This window comes from Oncorhynchus mykiss, chromosome 3, assembly GCF_013265735.2.
Source record: "Oncorhynchus mykiss isolate Arlee chromosome 3, USDA_OmykA_1.1, whole genome shotgun sequence".
NCBI lineage: Eukaryota > Metazoa > Chordata > Actinopteri > Salmoniformes > Salmonidae > Oncorhynchus > Oncorhynchus mykiss.
Genome location: NC_048567.1, coordinates 68,002,305 through 68,021,633, shown reverse-complemented (window position 1 = coordinate 68,021,633; position 19,329 = coordinate 68,002,305). Strand labels below are relative to the sequence as shown.

Below are 19,329 nucleotides of genomic sequence, written 5' to 3'. Positions count from 1 at the left end.
CAATAAGCTCAGCCTGGCTCTCTGCTGCTTTCTGCTTCTCCTCAACCGCCCCAATCGCTCCGCTGCTTTCTGCTTCTCCTCAACCGCCCCAATAAGCTCAGCCTGGCTCTCCACTGCTTTCTGCTTCTCCTCAACCGCCTCAATAAGCTCAGCCTGGTTCTCCGCTGCTTTCTGCTTCTCCTCAACCGCCTCAATAAGCTCAGCCTGGCTCTCCACTGCTTTCTGCTTCTCCTCAACCGCCTCAATAAGCTCAGCCTGGCTCTCTGCTGCTTTCTGCTTCTCCTCAACCGACTCAATAAGCTCAGCCTGGCTCTCCACTGCTTTCTGCTTCTCCTCAACCGCCTCAATAAGCTCAGCCTGGCTCTCTGCTGCTTTCTGCTTCTCTTCAACCGCCTCAATAAGCTCAGCCTGGCTCTCCACTGCTTTCTGCTTCTCCTCAACCGCCTCAATAAGCTCAGCCTGGCTCTCCGCTGCTTTCTGCTTCTCCTCAACCGCCTCAATAAGCTCAGCCTGGCTCTCTGCTGCTTTCTGCTTCTCCTCAACCGCCTCAATAAGCTCAGCCTGGCTCTCCACTGCTTTCTGCTTCTCCTCAACCGCCTCAATAAGCTCAGCCTGGCTCTCCGCTGCTTTCTGCTTCTCCTCAACCGCCCCAATCGCTCCGCTGCTTTCTGCTTCTCCTCAACCGCCCCAATAAGCTCAGCCTGGCTCTCTGCTGCTTTCTGCTTCTCCTCAACCGCCCCAATCGCTCCGCTGCTTTCTGCTTCTCCTCAACCGCCCCAATAAGCTCAGCCTGGCTCTCCACTGCTTTCTGCTTCTCCTCAACCGCCTCAATAAGCTCAGCCTGGTTCTCCGCTGCTTTCTGCTTCTCCTCAACCGCCTCAATAAGCTCAGCCTGGCTCTCCACTGCTTTCTGCTTCTCCTCAACCGCCTCAATAAGCTCAGCCTGGCTCTCTGCTGCTTTCTGCTTCTCCTCAACCGACTCAATAAGCTCAGCCTGGCTCTCCACTGCTTTCTGCTTCTCCTCAACCGCCTCAATAAGCTCAGCCTGGCTCTCTGCTGCTTTCTGCTTCTCTTCAACCGCCTCAATAAGCTCAGCCTGGCTCTCCACTGCTTTCTGCTTCTCCTCAACCGCCTCAATAAGCTCAGCCTGGCTCTCCGCTGCTTTCTGCTTCTCCTCAACCGCCTCAATAAGCTCAGCCTGGCTCTCTGCTGCTTTCTGCTTCTCCTCAACCGCCTCAATAAGCTCAGCCTGGCTCTCCACTGCTTTCTGCTTCTCCTCAACCGCCTCAATAAGCTCAGCCTGGCTCTCCGCTGCTTTCTGCTTCTCCTCAACCGCCTCAATAAGCTCAGCCTGGCTCTCCACTGCTTTCTGCTTCTCCTCAACCGCCTCAATAAGCTCAGCCTGGCTCTCCACTGCTTTCTGCTTCTCCTCAACCGCCCCAATAAGCTCAGCCTGGCTCTCCGCTGCTTTCTGCTTCTCCTCAACCGCCTCAATAAGCTCAGCCTGGCTCTCTGCTGCTTTCTGCTTCTCCTCAACCGCCTCAATAAGCTCAGCCTGGCTCTCCGCTGCTTTCTGCTTCTCCTCAACCGCCCCAATAAGCTCAGCCTGGCTCTCTGCTGCTTTCTGCTTCTCCTCAACCGCCTCAATAAGCTCAGCCTGGCTCTCCACTGCTTTCTGCTTCTCCTCAACCGCCTCAATAAGCTCAGCCTGGCTCTCCACTGCTTTCTGCTTCTCCTCAACCGCCCCAATAAGCTCAGCCTGGCTCTCCACTGCTTTCTGCTTCTCCTCAACCGCCTCAATAAGCTCAGCCTGGCTCTCCACTGCTTTCTGCTTCTCCTCAACCGCCTCAATAAGCTCAGCCTGGCTCTCCACTGCTTTCTGCTTCTCCTCAACCGCCCCAATAAGCTCAGCCTGGCTCTCCACTGCTTTCTGCTTCTCCTCAACCGCCTCAATAAGCTCAGCCTGGCTCTCTGCTGCTTTCTGCTTCTCCTCAACCGCCCCAATAAGCTCAGCCTGGCTCTCTGCTGCTTTCTGCTTCTCCTCAACCGCCTCAATAAGCTCAGCCTGGCTCTCCGCTGCTTTCTGCTTCTCCTCAACCGCCTCAATAAGCTCAGCCTGGCTCTCTGCTGCTTTCTGCTTCTCCTCAACCGCCTCAATAAGCTCAGCCTGGCTCTCCACTGCTTTCTGCTTCTCCTCAACCGCCTCAATAAGCTCAGCCTGGCTCTCGGCTGCTTTCTGCTTCTCCTCAACCGCCTCAATAAGCTCAGCCTGGCTCTCTGCTGCTTTCTGCTTCTCCTCAACCGCCTCAATAAGCTCAGCCTGGCTCTCTGCTGCTTTCTGCTTCTCCTCAACCGCCTCAATAAGCTCAGCCTGGCCACTCTCTATAGAGCGCATTCATTCTGTAAAGATCTGCAAGCTTTCCTTTATCTCTTTCTCTGCATTTATTTTATTGGACTGTGCTGTTCCTTTAATCTCCTTAACTTTCTGCAGTCGACCCTGAATTATTTGCTTCACATCAACGTCCATCTTTTCCAGCTGAGCTTTCATGTCCCTGCTTTCGTCCACTAGAGAGACGATGTTGTGGGCATTGTGGTCAAGTCTCTGTGCAGAACTGACACACATATGTCTGGTCAGTCTTACAGAACTGCTCCAGAGGTATATCATGCCTCTTACACAATCGTTCTTCAAGATTCCCCACAGGGTTGATCAGCTTGTGTTTCTTTAAAGCTGGGACATTCTTATGAGTCTCCAGGTGAGTCTCACAGTGTGAAGCCTGACAATTTAGACAAGACTTCATGGCCTTGACCTTCCCTCCAATGCAGAAGTCGCAGTTCAGTTCTCCAGCTCCAGGTTTGGCTGCCGCTTGCTCCAAGTGGTTGGTGTCATTCCCTTGACCTGGTGCCCAGGAGCAATCAACCAGTTCAGAAATGAAAGTATTGACCTTTGGCTCAGGTCTTTTGGGGAATGTGTGCTTACACAGTGGACACTGGCACATGACATTGGTTCTCCAGTATTCGTTGATACAAGCCACGCAGAAGTTGTGATTGCATGGGGTTGTGACTGGATTCTTGAAAACATTCCGACAGACAGAATGGAACTGATCTTCAGACAGTACAGTGCTAAATGATGCCATGCCTGCAAATAAACAGAAAGTGAAATCAATTTTCCTGAACGAGTCAGCAATCTGTGTTATTTTGCCATTTACAAAATAAGTACACTTACTGTACGTAATTTATTCTCACTTATTTAATTTATTAAATAAACAATAAAGCTGGAATTTTAAACACAGAGCAAACAAGAGAAGCTATGATACACAAGAAAATTAGAAGATTTGTTCTTTATCTTCCCAATGGGCACACACTGGTTAGGTTGAACCAACGTGGAAGAGACGTTGAATTGAAGTCAGTGCACAGTGGGTTCTTACCTGAGACGATGGGTGTTGTTGGCGGATCTTTTTTTTCTCTTGAATCCTGAGGACTCCGAGTGCAGGAGACTTAGTTCAAGTGCTCAAAGAAATGTATAAGCAGAAAGTGTGTTCGGGTATTCAACATTCAGCTCTGCTGTTCAGTTCCATTTCAGCACCAGGCTCCTCCTGACACCACATTGAAATACATTGAGCTTCCTTTTCCATCTCTTAAAGGAGCAGATATCTTTTTATAACTCTCTACATACATACTTTTTCACTGTTCTAATACAATTATTCCAGAAAAATATCACAATGTTCACATGATATGTTATTAGTTTAGCTCATTAAATTGAAAAGAGATCATTTAGAAGGGTGTACCACCAACCTTACACCTGACCCTCACACTGGGCACGGATGTCAATTTAACGTCTATTCTACGTTGGCACAATGTAATTTTATTGAAACAATGTGGAAACAACGTTGATCCAACCACTGTGTGCCAAGTGGGCGGACACTTTGGGCAATGGGCACAGAGGTCAAAACAAAAGCAAGTGTTTGTGTGTGTGTGTGCATGTGCGTGTGTTTACCGTGCTGAGGGTACATAGTCTCTGCAGTATCTCCAGGCCCTTTTGTGTATTGACTCCAGGGTGGATGAGGCAGAGTCTGGAGTCACAGTAAGAGCTGCAGTTCTGCTCTGATTCCATGGCTGGACCCAGTCTGTCAGCCCTCACACACACATCCTGAAGAACAACACACAGCTGTCATTAACTGTTTCAACACACTACAATACTACATACAGACACAGGTAAACTGAGAGGAGAGACACAAACACATATTTAATACCGTTCTTACGTGTGTTTAATAACACACAAACTCCTATTCTCTCTTCCCAGTCAGAAATATTGAGTTTCACAAAACACAAGAGTGCAGAAGTAATGCTAGATAAAAAAAACTATACTCAAGTCTCCTACTACTATTTATTTTGATTAAGATTTATTTTATTTTGTTTATTTAGATCTTTAATCCCAGCCCCCGTCCCTGCAGGAGGCCTTTTGCCTTTTGGTAGGCCGTCATAGTAAATAAGAATTTGTCTTAACTGACTTGCCTAGTTAAATAAAGGTTAAATAAATACATAAATAAATGAACTCAGCACACTGCTCAATGCTCACCACAGGGTGGAGCCATTACAAAGGTCCCAATCTAACAGGACAGGAATGGAGCCATTACAAAGGTCCCAATCTAACAGGACAGGAATGGAGCCATTACAAAGGTCCCAATCTAACAGGACAGGAATGGAGCCATTACAAAAATCCCAATCTAACAGGACAGGAATGGAGCTATTACAAAGGTCCCAATCTAACAGGACAGGAATGGTGTTAGGAGCAGCCAGTCACACTGCTCATGGGAAGTGTAGTGTAGTCTAAGGGGAAACACACTGACAGTGAACTTTGAAACACTAGATTCATATAGGAGTGTGTGGTAGGTAGGCAGAATAGAGTGTGCGGAAGGTAGCCTAGCGGTTAAGGGCATTGGGCCAATAACTGAAAGGTCGCTGGTTGAATCCCTGAGCCGACTAGATTAAAAATCTGCCTCTGCCCCTTGAGCAAGGCACTTAACCCTAATTGCTCCTGTAAGTCGCTCTGGATAAGAGTGTCTACTAAATTACTCAAATGTAAATGTTAAATTAATGTGACAGTAAAAATTACACAGCTTTGTGAATAAGGGTAGATTGGACAGACAATTACCACAGAAACTTCAGGAAAGCTACTGGGAAAGGCAATGCTTCAAAGGCCACAGCGAGGTCTGACCAAACCCGACTAAGAGCACAGGATTTGGCCAATTGGAGAGGAAGTTTGCATGCTTCTGCTTGTCCTCGGTCTCCACAAAACAACACAGAGCTGAATGACATAATATATGACCACAGTTAGATGTATGTATGTGAGAGTGTATTTATTGTGCACTAGTTTCACTGTAATATCATACTGTTTTATGTGATTACCCAAAAACCAATGATGTTATTGAGCTTGACAGGTAACTTACAATGCAAGACAGTGGTCCCGCATATGTGTTCTGGTCCATGACAAATAAACAACAACAAATAAACAACAGATCCATCCATAAACCAGAACAAGCAGCAGCTAGAAGAACCATAGGATTATCTTAGGTGTTTTATGAGGTTACACCTGGGTTACACTGACATGTCGCTGATATAATTATGTACAATGGCACATGACATCATACAATGTTTCGATCTGTCTTCTACAGTACCCCTTCAACAACCACACTGACTCATGGGCTACATGTCGTTTGTGTACATCTATCTTTATGTTTATAGTTGTGTGTATGTGCATATATGCGTGAGTGTGTGTGTGTGTGTGTGTGTGTGTGTGTATCTGTCTGTAACTGGGTCTAGATTAATGTGTTTATGAGTGTCCTAACTGACAATTGTGTGTGTGTGCTTTATGTGTCACTGTCTGTGTGCTGACTAAGACATCCCCAGGGCTTTGACTGTCTCTCAGTATCGATAGAGTCGCAGGCTGATGACAGGGTAGGCTACTCTCACTATGCTGTGTGACTTACATTGTTTTACTCACAGGTCTAGTGCAGTCAAAAAATGAGATTTTCCTGTGTTTTATATACACTCAGTGGCCCGTTTTTTTTAGGTACACCCATCTAGTACCGGGTCAGATCCCCTTGTAGACTTGAAGGGATGCACCTGGTCAGCAACAATGTTTAGAGATGCTGTAGTGTTCAAATGTTGCTCAATTGGTATCAAGGGACCTAACGTGTGACAGGAAAGCATTCCCCACACCATTACACCACCGCCACCAGCCTGTACCGTTGACACCAGGCAGGATGGGATCATTGACTCATGCTGCTTATGCCAAATTCTGCCTGCTATCAGCATGACGCAACAGGAAAAGTGTTTTGTCGGACCAGGCAATGTTTTTCCACTCCTGAATTGTCCAGTGTTGGTGATGGCAGTGTTGGTGTGGTCGTCTGCTGCAATAGCCCATTTGTGACAAGGACCAACGAGTTGTCCTTTCCAAGATGCCTTTCTGCACACCGCTGTTATATGCCTGTTTGTGGCCGCCTGTTAACTTGCACGATTCTTGCCCTTCTCCTTCGACCTCTCATCAACGAGTTGTTTTCACCCACAGGACTGCCGCTGACTGGATGCTTTTTGTTTTTGGCACCAATTTTGGTAAATCCTAGAGACTGTTGTGCGTGAAAAGCCCAGGAGGCTGGCTGTTTCTGAGATAATGGAACCGGCGTGCCTGGCACCGACGATCATACCATGCGCAAAGCAGAGTAGGTCACTCGTTTTGCCTATTCTAATGTTCAGTCGAAGAGTAATAATGCCTTTTTATACAGCAAGCTGTAAGGATCGACGCTGGAGACAAGAAGTAAGTACAGGGAGTGAACATTTACTGGGAAAACGGACATCAAACCAAAACAAGAACAGCGTCTGGACGGGGAATATAACGACAATACGAAAATAATGCTGACACGGGGGAACCAACTGAGGAACAGACAGATAAAGAAGGGCAATTAACAAAGTAATCGAGTCCCGGTGAGACCAATATTAAGCAGCTGTGCGTAATGACGGAGACAGGTGTGCGTAATGAAGGGCAGCCTGGCACCCTCGATCGCCAGAGAGGGGGAGGGGGAGCGGGAGCAGGCGTGATAGTACCACACCCTCTAGGGGCGCCACCTGGCATACCACCTGGGCAAGCCTGATGTGCCGGCCGAGGCATGGGTGCAGGACAAGCTAGCTGAGGCATGGGCGCTGGACAAGCTAGCTGAGGCATGGGCGCTGGACAAGCTAGCTGAGGCGTAGAAGCCCGACGAACCGGCAGAGACGTGGGAGCCTGGCTGACCAGCTGAGGCATGGGAGCTTGGCTAACCAGCTGAGGCATGGGAGCCTGGCTAACCAGCTGAGGCATGGGAGCCTGGCTAACCAGCTGAGGCATGGGAGCCTGGCTAACCAGCTGAGGCATGGGAGCCTGGCTAACCAGCTGAGGCATGGGAGCCTGGCTAACCAGCTGAGGCATGGGAGCCTGACGATCCTGGTGAGGCATGGGAGCCTGGCTAACAAGCTGAGGCATGGGAGCCTGGCTAACCAGCTGAGGCATGGGAGCCTGGCTAACCAGCTGAGGCATGGGAGCCTGACAATCCTGGTGAGGCATGGGAGCCTGGCTAACCAGCTGAGGCATGAGAGCCTGGCTAACCAGCTGAGGCATGGGAGCCTGGGAGCCCGATGAGCCGGCTGAGGCGTAGGAGCCCGACGAGCCAGCTGAGCAGACAGTGAGCACTGAGCAGACAGTGAGTTACGTGTCACAGCCACGTGACTCACTGTCTGTAGGAGCAAACCATTTTCGTGAACAGGATGGTGTAACTAATAAACTGGCGACTGAGTGTACATTTCCACATTATGAGGTTGCAATAATACTGTGAAATTGTGAAAATTATGATAATGTCCTTTAAGTTTAAAGCTGTTTGAAAAGATGCATGACATTTCTGCTTGTCTAGGTGTGATGGAGTTTGCGCTTCATAGCTCTGTATGGGTTTTGACTGACAGCCGTTCTGAACTTGAGCATTGCGTGTGACAATAAGTTGTCCCCATCACTCCTGCTATTGGGCAACTTTTACTAAATGTTTGTTGTCTGAGTGAGGGAAATGCTGTAAATTATGAGCACTCTATGTATTTTGAAAGACAAGCCATTGAGGATTATAATAAATACTGCTTTGATCTCATACAAGCAAGCCAAACACCTGTGAGTCCAAATGTGCACTTCAGATTCCCATATCATACGCCCGCCGCATGTGGCAGGGGCTACAGTCCATTACGGATTACAAAGGAAAACCCAGACACGATCTGCCCAACAACGCCTCTCTACCAGATGAAACTCAATGCATTTTATGCAGGCTTCGACAATAACAACATCATAATGGGTGTGAGTGCCGCCACTGACCCATTGGACTGGTGTGCTTAGTCCCCTCCTGTACTCCCTGTTCACCTACGACTGCATGGCCACGTACGACTCCAACACCATCATCAAGTTCTCTGATGACACGACGGAGGTAGGCCTGAACACCGGCGATTATGAGGCAGCCTACAGGGAGGATGGCAGTGTGATGCCGGAACAACAACCTCTCCCTCAATGTCAGTGAGACCAAGTAGCTGTTCGTGGACTACAGGAAACGGGGGGGCGGGCCCGTCCCCCATCCACATCAACGGTGTTGCAGTAGAGCGGGTAGAGAGCTTCAAGTTCCTCGGTGTCCAAATCACAAAGGACTTAAAATGGTCCACACACATCAACAGTCATGAAGAAGGTGCAACTGCACCTCTTCCCCCTCAGGAGGTTGAGAAGATTTTACATGAAATCCTCAAAACGTTCTACAGCTGTACCAATGAGAGCATCTTGACTGGTTGCATCACTGCTTGGTATGGCAATAGCACCGCCCTCTATCGCATGGCGCTACAGAGGGTGGTGCAAGCAGCCCAGTATATCAGGCGGTGTGAAAGGACGGCCCGGGAAAATCATTAAAGACTCCAGCCACCCAAGACATAGACTGTTCTCTCTCGTTCTGCATGGAAAGCGGTACCGGTGCACCAAGTCTGACACCAACAGGCTCATGAACAGCTTCTACCCCCAAGCCATAAGACTGCTAAATAGATAACAAAATGGCTACACAGACTATCTGAGTTGACCCTTGTAATACATTTTTGCACGGTCTCTATGCACACTCAGAGGGCTGTACACACTCAAGCACACTGACACTCCAACACACACACAAACACTCACTCAAATCATTTCCTTACACACATAATATACACATACATTTATACGCTCACTCACATACAATCATCATATACACTGCTGCTACTCTGTTTATTATATATCCTGCCTAGTCATGTTTCCCCTATACATATCTACCTCTACCACTCCAGTATCCCTGACCATTGTAAATACTGAAACTGACTGACCCTGTATATAGCATGCTTACTTACTTTATCATGTTCTTATTATTTTTATTTCTCGTGTTTTTGTTCTACTTTGTTATTTTTAATATTACATTGTTATTGATTACTGCATGGTTGGGTTTTGAGTTTACAAGAAAGGCATTTCACTGTACTTTGTGCATGTGACATTAAAAGCGTGAAACTAGGCCTTACTCAAACCTTTGTTATTTGTTTGTCTTATGTTGTACCTACCCCACATTCTCCAGGAATATTCTCATGTTAGTGAATGTCTCCAGAGTATTTTCAGACTGCATTATCAACAAATGTGTCAAAAAGTACAGTAAATGTAAAATGCACATAAAATGAACAGTGTAACGTTTGGATTCAGTCGTGTGTCAGGTGAACTGTTGTGTTCTCACCTTTAGTTTAAAAAAAATCCCATAATCTCCAAACTGTTCCCTTTAATTGCTTCCATGGTTATGCATACTGTATGCTTTCCATATTTCTTCTGTAAGAAACATTTCAACTTATCCCGATCCATATAGGCCAATTCCCACGAGTATAGGGGTTACTAGACCAATACGAAAGAGAGTTCCAAACCTCTCTGCCAATAACAGCTACTTTTCAGTTCTCCCCACTCAGACCACAGACAGTACTAGCAAAATTCTTGATTGAAAAATGTATCTTTGCTAAGAAGCTATTTTTGTTCATTTTTGACCATTTTAATTCTAAACAATCACAATAAGGTACTTAATTGTTACTCAGAAATGATTTGATATTGAGATTTTTTAAAAGTGCCTGCATTGGATCTATAATCAGAGGTCTAGTGCCAGGATTGTTTTTCAATTTCAGTGGGTAAATAAGTTATCGACTAAAACAAGGATCATCAGAATGTACATGCTTCCTCTCTGGCCAACAACCCTCAACAACTACCAGTTAAAAGACACAAGTTACTATAATGCCACCAAAGCCTGTAAGCATACAAACAACCATGCCATATATCAGACAGCATATGGTATAAGTCGTAATTAGGCCGATTAAGATGATATGAATTGTAGTTGTCTTGTCCAATGAATAATGACTTCTTCCGTTTCTTTTCTGGGGGTCTGGGAATTGCCTGTAGTTTCCTTCCTTGTATTCTTTCATAATTTTCCCAGTTTAGATCACAGCGTTGGACATTCCTGCAGACACAACCGGGCCAAAGAGGCTTTCCACCGGTTTTTCAAAATCCTCTCCATCAGTTTCAACCACGTTGAAAAGTATGCCACCTTGACGAGGTCAACAAAGGTCAGTTAACACCTAACACGGAGTTCAGCATGAGCAACGCACATGAAACCCGATTCCAGCCCCGGCTGCAAGGTGACGGACATGTTTTGACAGTACACTGCATAATGGTTATAAGGTGTGTCTCTGTCTACATTTGTACTGGTCTCGGGCGGAGAAGACAACTTTACTGTAAGAGCTTATAGTTAGCCTCGTGACAACTTTCACTAGTCACCTCACTCGGCTTCATCCATTATGTTCACCTGTTAGATGATGTATAGTCAGAGATCAATGGCCAGTAGGACTGTCAGTGATAGGTGGCTATGTTTCTACTATTGTCCACCCTTTAAATAGAGAAATTATGTTTCATCCATTTATTGTCCCTGTCAGTTTGCCTGACCCAATCCCCTCTCTCCATTTAAGACGGGTGGCGCGGGAGCAGTGGGTGAACTGCATGCGGTCAGCACGGCTGGACAAAGCGCGGCCAGTGTTCTGAGGGGCAATATTGAAACCTTACACCTCACGTTGTAATCCATTTAGCAATTTATTCTAAAGATGATCAAGTGTAAGAATGCAGTTATTGGCATTGCTTGCCCTTGCTTAAAGCCAACGGGGTGAAAATGTATAGATGTGATAATTTTTGTTTAGGTTTTCTGCTTTCCCTCTTCGAAAACACATTTTTTCTAATAAAATCATCCTACCTTGGTTTAGCACCTTCTCTACATGATGTGGGCTTAGATCATAGCTGGTGCAGAGTTAGTCTAGCTTATCTCTGCTTGTAGATATTGAAAGTGTTAACTTCATCCCTGGTCTCCCATACCCATAAACATTAAATAAATTCCAGAATGTGTTTTACATTAAACAGCTTGAAAATAAGCATGTTTCAAACAGTCTGCTTTGTCTCTGATAAAAAATATTTGAGAAAATAAAATGAGTGAAAAATATTAAAATCTCACATTAAAACAATTAAATGTTCAATGCAGCCTTTTTTTTTTATCTCAATATAAAATCATTTCTGGGTAACCTTACTGTGATAAAATGGTCAAAAATAAACACAAATGGCTTCTTAATAAAGAGCAATTTCGCAAGCAAAAATGTTGGCAGAACTCTCTGGGAGTGGTCTGAGTTGGGAGGGGGAAAATGAAAAATAGCTGTTATTGGCAGAGAGGTTTGGAACTCTCTTATTGGTTTATTAACTAATTTACTGCCTGGTGATGTCACCAAAACAGGCTGAAATTACAGGCATTCTTTTCAAACAGCTCTTACATGCTGATCGAACCGTCTCCGCGCATGAATCTGCCATTGTGCGCATTTAGATTTAGTTTATCCCCACCAGACGCGTTCATGACACACAGGTTAAAATACCAAAACCAACTATATTCATTTGGGGACAGGTCGAAACACACATGAAGCATTCTTGGACATTTAGCTAGCTTGCTGTTGCTAGCTAATTTGTCATGTGAGATAAACATGATAAACTTGATGAATCTCTCCTCAATCATCTTTCTTTCTTCTTCTTCTCTTCTGTGGATTTTTTATGGTGGTTGGCAACCAACTTTAACCTCGCTCAGCTCTCACATCTTGTAATCACCCACGTGGGTATATGCTTGTAAAAATCAATGAGTAGAAGGGAGGATGAGACTTTCAGCAAGTTAAGTATCTAAACTAGAACCAAGTTCTATTTTAGCGCCTGGCTGTTGTAAGGATGGACGCTGGAGACGAGAAGCAGGTACAGGGAGTGAACATTTAATCACCATGGACAGGAACAGAATATGGACAGCGTCTGGTAGGGGAAACAGAAACGACAATAATGCTGACACGGGGATGAAACAGAGGAAACAGACAGATAGGGAAGGCAATTAAAACGTGAAGGAGTCCAGCTGAGTCCAATGAGCGCAGAAGTGCGTAATGATGGTGACAGGTGTGCGTAATGAAATGCAACCTGGCGCCCTCAAGCACCTGAGAGGGAGAGAGGCAGCAGGCGTGACAGCTATGCAGACCCCGCAAGCAGTTTGGATGAAAATATTGAATAATATGTACAGTACCAATCAAAAGTTAGGACACACCTACTCATTCATGGGTATTTCTTTATTTTTACTATTTTATACATTATAAAATAATAGTGAAGACTTTAAAACTATGAAATAACACATATGGAATCATGTAGTAACCAAAAAAATTATAATTATATTTGAGATTCTTCAAAGTAGCCAACCTTTGCCTTGATGACAGCTTTGCACACTCATGGCAATCTCTCAATCAGCTTCATGAGGAATGCTTTTCAAACAGTATTGAAGGAGTTCCCACATATGATGAGCACTTGTTGGCTGCTTTTCCTTTACTCTGCGGTCCAACTCATCCCAAACCATCTCAATTGGGTTGAGGTCAAGTGATTATGGAAGCCAGGTCATCTGATGCAGCACTCCATCACTCTCTTTGGTCAAATAGCCCTTACACAGCCTGGAGGTGTGTTTTGGGTCATTGTCCTGTTGAAAAACAAAAGATAGTCCCATATAGCGCAAACCAGATGGGGTGTCATATCGCTGCAGAATGCTGTGGTAGCCATGCTGGTTAAGTGTGCCTTGAATAAATAAATCACTGACAATGTCACCAGCAAAGCAACCCCACACCATCACACCTCCTCCTCCATGCTTCACGGTGGGAGCCACACATTCGGAAATCATCTGTTCACCTACTCTGCGTCTCACAAAGACATGGGGGTGTGAACCAAAAATCGCAAATTTGGACTCATCAGACAAAAGGACATATTTCCACCAGTCTAATGTCCATTGCTCATGTTTCTTGGCCAAAGCAATTTTTGTCTTATTATTGGTGTCTTTTAGTAGTGGTTTCCTTGCAGCAATTTAACCAATTTAACCTCTGAACAGTTGATGTTGAGATGTGTCTGTTACTTGAACTCCGTGAAGGATTTGTTTTGGTTGAAATTTCTGAGGCTGGTAACTCTAATTAACGTATCCTTTGCAGCAGATAATTGTACAATTGTATCATTTTTGTATTTATAAAAGCTAAATCAGAGTCGATATCATTTGGTTCAAAATAAAACAGAATATCAGAGTCTCTCAGATTAACATTAATAGTTGTTTCTTTTAAGATAAAATAGTTTAACTCACTCCAAAATCTTATGACATAACAATCCCAAAATAAATGGGAGTTTCTGGGTCACAACCACAAAATACACATTTATTATCAAAAGCTATTTTGAATCTGTTTATAATAAAGTTCTTCACAGGGTGGATTCTATGAATGAGTGTGTATGATACTTCTTTCACCTTATTAGATATACAATATTTACCAGACAACAACGAGACTTTGTTCCAGTTCACTTGTCCTAGGGCTGCATTCCAGTATATTCTAGCAGAGGGAATAGTACAATCTTGACATAGTTTCTTATATACATGTTATTACATTTATAGTTTAAAATGTCAATTCCTTCTAGTTGTATTGAGGCTACAAAATGCTCAACAGTTGCACTTGGAGTAATGATATATTCTCCTAAAAGAAGAATAGCACCTTTAGGGACAGCTCTAACAACAATTTGATAGTCCTCAGGAGAGAATGTAACATTGTGTGTTCTCCTGAATTCTGGATAATCATATAGTTGTCCATTATTCAATAATTGTTTAACCGAGATAATGCTGTTGTCAAACCAGTTCTGGAAAAAAAAGACTTGTTTTTATATTTTATGTCTTTATTATTCCAAATTGTATATCTATGTGGATAAAAAATTATGTTTGTACATGAGGTTCCAAGTTAGAAGTACTTGTTTATGAAAGTTAGCAAGATTAATAGGGATTTTACCCACTTCAAAGTTGCATTTGAGTAAGAATTCTATACCCCAAAACTGTTGGATTATTAAATTAGGGATTATATGCCAAATGTAATCCTTATTTCTTAAATAGTGTTTTATCCATTTGATCTTAAAGATTATATTAGAGGTTTTAAAATCCAGAGCATTCAACCCTCCCTCACTTTGGGTGCTACATATTACCGCTTTTATTAAATAATGAGGTTTGGTATAAACCATTTTAGTTACTGACAGAGGAACATCCAAGGCAAGGGAGGTATAAACTAATGGGGCGGCAGGGTAGCCTAGTGGTTAGAGCGTTGAACTAGTAACCGGAAGGTTGTGAGTTCAAACCCCCGAGCTGACAAGGTACAAATCTGTCGTTCTGCCCCTGAACAGGCAGTTAACCCACTGTTCCCAGGCCGTCATTGAAAATAAGAATTTGTTCTTAACTGACTTGCCTGGTTAAATAAAGGTAAAAAAAAAAAAAAAAAAAAAAAAAAATAATCTGGACCTTCAGATTGTGATAAAAGTACACGTCCAGATGAAGATCTCTTAATAACCAGGAGTTAAATCTCTTTACAATTTTCTCTACAATAGGAGAGACATTTAAGTTGGCCCTTTCTTTCTGATCTTTGCGTACATTAATAGCAAGATATGTGATCACATTTTTTACAGGGATATTACATACTGAGTTTAAGTCACATTTCCTAATATACAGAGATAAACAAGACACGTGAAGAGGCATTACAGTTTTTCTCAGTCGCTTTGGTGCATTTCTTAGATCAAAAGTGCAATTCTTGATACTACTTGTACAAATTCCAAATCATCTAGTCACTTGTGCACATCATTAAAGCAATTTCTTATTCCTTTGAACAAATTGCAATTGATAATGTACAAGTGTCAGCTTTTTTCCACATTATCAATTGCTCATGTCATGTTGATCAAAATATTGTAGATGGTTCTCTATTGAATAGTCTTACCCCTCAAAACATCTAGGCATTAGTTCCTTGCATAAGCCATTACATGCACAATTGTTGAACTATTTGTCATAAGCTGTCAAGCATAGTTTTACACATTTCTATTAGACCTTTTGTACAAAAATGTGAATTGATGAATCGTGCAGGTGAAATTGACCCTCACTCATGAAGGAATGTAAAGTGTTAGTTCAACCAACAATCAACCAGTTGTCTAAATTGCTCAAAGGTGCATCTCATGAATAATCAATTGGCAAGCATATATAGACAGACCACAACACAGAGTTGCAATTTACCAATAATGGATGGACCAGGAAACGAACAGGGTCAACAGCCAAGAGGAGGAAGAAGAGGAGCAAGGATGTGTGGTGGAAAGCAAAACAGAGGAAGAGGCAGAAGAGGACATAGGCGACTATCTGATGACATAAGGGCCACTATTGTAGACCATGTTGTCAATCACGGCCTTACAATGGCTGAGGCGGGTTGAAGGGTGCAGCCGAATATTGGGAGATCAACCGTGTCCTCAATAGTTCAAACGTTTCGAAGAGAGAACAGTTATGTCCACCAATGTACAGTGCACTGTTACTGTATATAAGCAGTATACTGTATACTTCCTACAATGCTTAATCTTACAGTAGTCCACTTGTATATCACAGCATACAGAAATATACTCTATGCAGATACATACTGCACCTTACATACACCCACCTGTATGTTTTACAGTAAAATGTGTGTTCGCATAGTTTTTGTCTCTGTGAAAGTGTGCGATGCATCACTGCATTTTTCCCCACATAGGACTGCAAGATTACCTCAAACCAGTGGCAGAGGACGCCTTTTCACACCTCAACAGGAGGAGGCTATTTGCACCATGGTCCGAGCAAACAATGCCATGAGACTCAGGGAAATACAAAGGACCATTATAGAAGACAACGATGTCTTTGAAAACATCCATACGGTTAGCATCTCAACCATCGACAGGGTGCTGCATAGAAACCAGATGAGTATGAAACAGCTGTACCGTGTACCATTCCAAAGGAATGAGGACAGAGTTAAGGAGCTACGGTACCAGTATGTACAGGTAAAACATATATATATGTAACTACTTTACAGCAACATTTTATAGTGATACATACTACAGTAAGCATAAACTGCACACATTTCCATTGCTGTGGAAGGAACATGCAATATATGTACATTTTATGTCACTCTTCCTTACCAAAACAAATTCAACTGTGTGTTCTGGGATATAGCGTATAATGGAGTTGGAATCAAGTGAACCCTCTCACAACTTTGTATACGTGGATGAGGCTGGCTTCAACCTGACCAAATGCAGAAGGTGGGGTCGGGATATCATCGGTCACAGAGCTACTGTGGATTTGCCAGGCCAACGGGGAGGAAATATCACCATGTGTGCTGCTATTTCGGAGCATGGTGTCCTAACCCATATCCCCCTTATAGGGCCATACAACACCCAGCATCTACTCAACTTTTTAGAGACTCTCATCCCTGATGATGAGAGGGGTCTGTTTAGAGAGGATTTGCCAAAGTATGTGGTCATTTGTGATAATGTGAGTTTCCATTGATCAAACATCATAAGGCAATGGTTTGTGACCCACCCGAGGATGCTCATAGAATTCCTCCCACCTTATTCACCATTCCTTAACCCAATTGAGGAGTTCTTTTCAGCATGGAGGTGGAAGGTGTACGATCGTCAGCCACACACACAGATTACCCTGCTGGCTGCAATGGATGCAGCATGTAGACGCCTGCAGAGGATGGATAAGGCATTCCAAAAGATTCTTTCCACGTTGCATTGGAAGGGAAAATATCCGGTGTGATGTGGATGAGAATATGTGGGCCGACAGACAGGAACGTCTGGATGTGTAGAGACAGCACAACAGTGCTGCGGGCAAAGTTGTGCCTTAGGGGTGGTTTCCTGTGTTTCTTTCTAATTTAGTTTTTTTTCATTTGTGCCCCTTGGGTTGTCCAGTCTCTTTCAATCAATAACCCACATACAGTCATATGTAAATAGTACTGTTGAAATTGATATATGCCATAGAAGTGCAGCCTTGTGCATTTTCAATACAGTAGCTGTCATCCAAACTGTAGCCTAAGTTTATATCAGGTAATACTGTCAAAGTACACAGTTACATTGACAACATGCCTAAACATTTTGGCGACCTTGTTCGTGAACAATGACTCAATGACTTATCATTCTGATGACACTGACATGATCATTGGCATGAATATTTACTTTTGAGAGATGTACTAAGGATTTTTAGTGACTGACTAGCTTTAGAAACATATCTATTGTATATTGCAGTTTGTATAAATTGTTCTGAGAAATGCACTTATTATTTTGCACATGTTAGTGATGATGTGAAAAATGCACCAAAGCGACTGAGAAAACTGTCATACCCTCAATAGCTTTCCTGACTTCATTATGATCTTTCAAAAACAATTGTGAACATTTTCTCTCTTTATCTTGTATCTGATTACCCCTAAAACAATCCTTATTTATATGAAGTGCCATAACTTGTGTAAACAATAGAAATAAGAAAGGAGAAATTGGGCATCCTTCTTTAATTCCGCGTCTAATGCGAAGTTCCATGGGATAATTTAACAGAGCTGTTACTATTATTGTAAAATGCCTTAATTACACTTTGAAAATATTGACCAAAACCAAAAAAATTGAAGAGTCTCAAAAATAAAATAATGTTCAACTGTATCAAAAGCCTTGTAAAAGTCTACAAATAAAATAAAGCTATCTTCCATTGTAGTCTATCAAGTCCTGTACTAGTCGAATATTATTACATATATGTCTCCCCTTCATAAAACCAGACTGGGTATCATCAATGATTTGGCCAAGACCTTTTTAAGTATTTCTGTAAAGATGGATGCAAGTAGCTTTCCATCATTGTTCATTAATGTGATTGGTCTCCAATTTTCTATCATAGGATCTTTGTTTGGTTTGGGTATTACAGAAATGAGTCCTTGTGCCATAAAAACAGACAGGACTCCTAAATCAATTGCCTCCTTAAAAACATTAAATAAAAATTAAACAATATCCTCCTGAAAATATTTATAGAATTCACTAACAAGGCCATCATTCCCTGGATATTTGTTCTCTTTTAATTTGCTGATACATTTTTTAAATTGAATTAATATAAAATAATGAATCTAGTAGGACAGGCATTACTGGAATTTCACAGTATTATTCCAACCCGAATAGAGTGGAAATATATATATATATAAAACACAGAAATTTCACGTTTTTACTGCACTGGGCCTTTAATTTAAAAAAACGTACAGGGTTCAAATCCTAATTTTCAACCTCAAAAGTCTACCACCAACTCAATGAATGGCATACTTTCCTGCACTGGTTTATCATATAGGTTTTCATGAAAATCTCATTTAAAATCACATTCCATTTCAAAAGCTGTGATTCTATCGCACATCTTCAAACTGTATTTGATTAAAAAAAATAGATACATCGGGTGGGTATTTTTGCAATAGCACAATCACACATATTAGCAACTAGTTTCGGTGTTATGGTCTATGATTCCGTCTCTCGATAATAAAGGATCAATTTATTAACAGAGAGAAGACGAAACAGAAAGATAACGTATGCAGACGAACCTGACGGAGTAGCTAACTTCCCGGTAATAATGTCCGTATGGTGCGTACAGTGTCCCGGCGCCTCGCCGCTGTCCTCGCTCCATCGCTGGCGTCTCACCAAGTAAAACCAACTGTCCAGTGAAGTTTAGCTCCAACTCCACTGCGACCCATTGTGAAACACTCCCAATAATCCAATTCGAAGACTTCTTTGATAATCCTTTTTATGACAAATGAGAACTATCCTAAATCCTATCCCAAAATGTGCCCTGGTGTCAGTAAGAAAAAGTACAT

The 19,329-nt window shown here is 43.0% G+C and overlaps 1 protein-coding gene across 1 annotated transcript in view; it reads right to left on the bottom strand.

Moving 5' to 3' along the window:
* LOC110520463 (probable G-protein coupled receptor 156) overlaps window positions 1-19,329 on the bottom strand; it is a 35,652-nt gene extending 16,323 nt beyond the window's left edge. The window contains exons 1-2 of the mRNA XM_021597798.2: window positions 19,060-19,329; window positions 3,995-4,147 (exon numbers count right to left, since the gene is read on the bottom strand). Of these exons, the coding sequence (XP_021453473.1) occupies window positions 3,995-4,111 (117 nt within the window). The 5' untranslated portion in view covers window positions 4,112-4,147; window positions 19,060-19,329. The remainder of the gene's footprint in view (window positions 1-3,994; window positions 4,148-19,059) is intronic.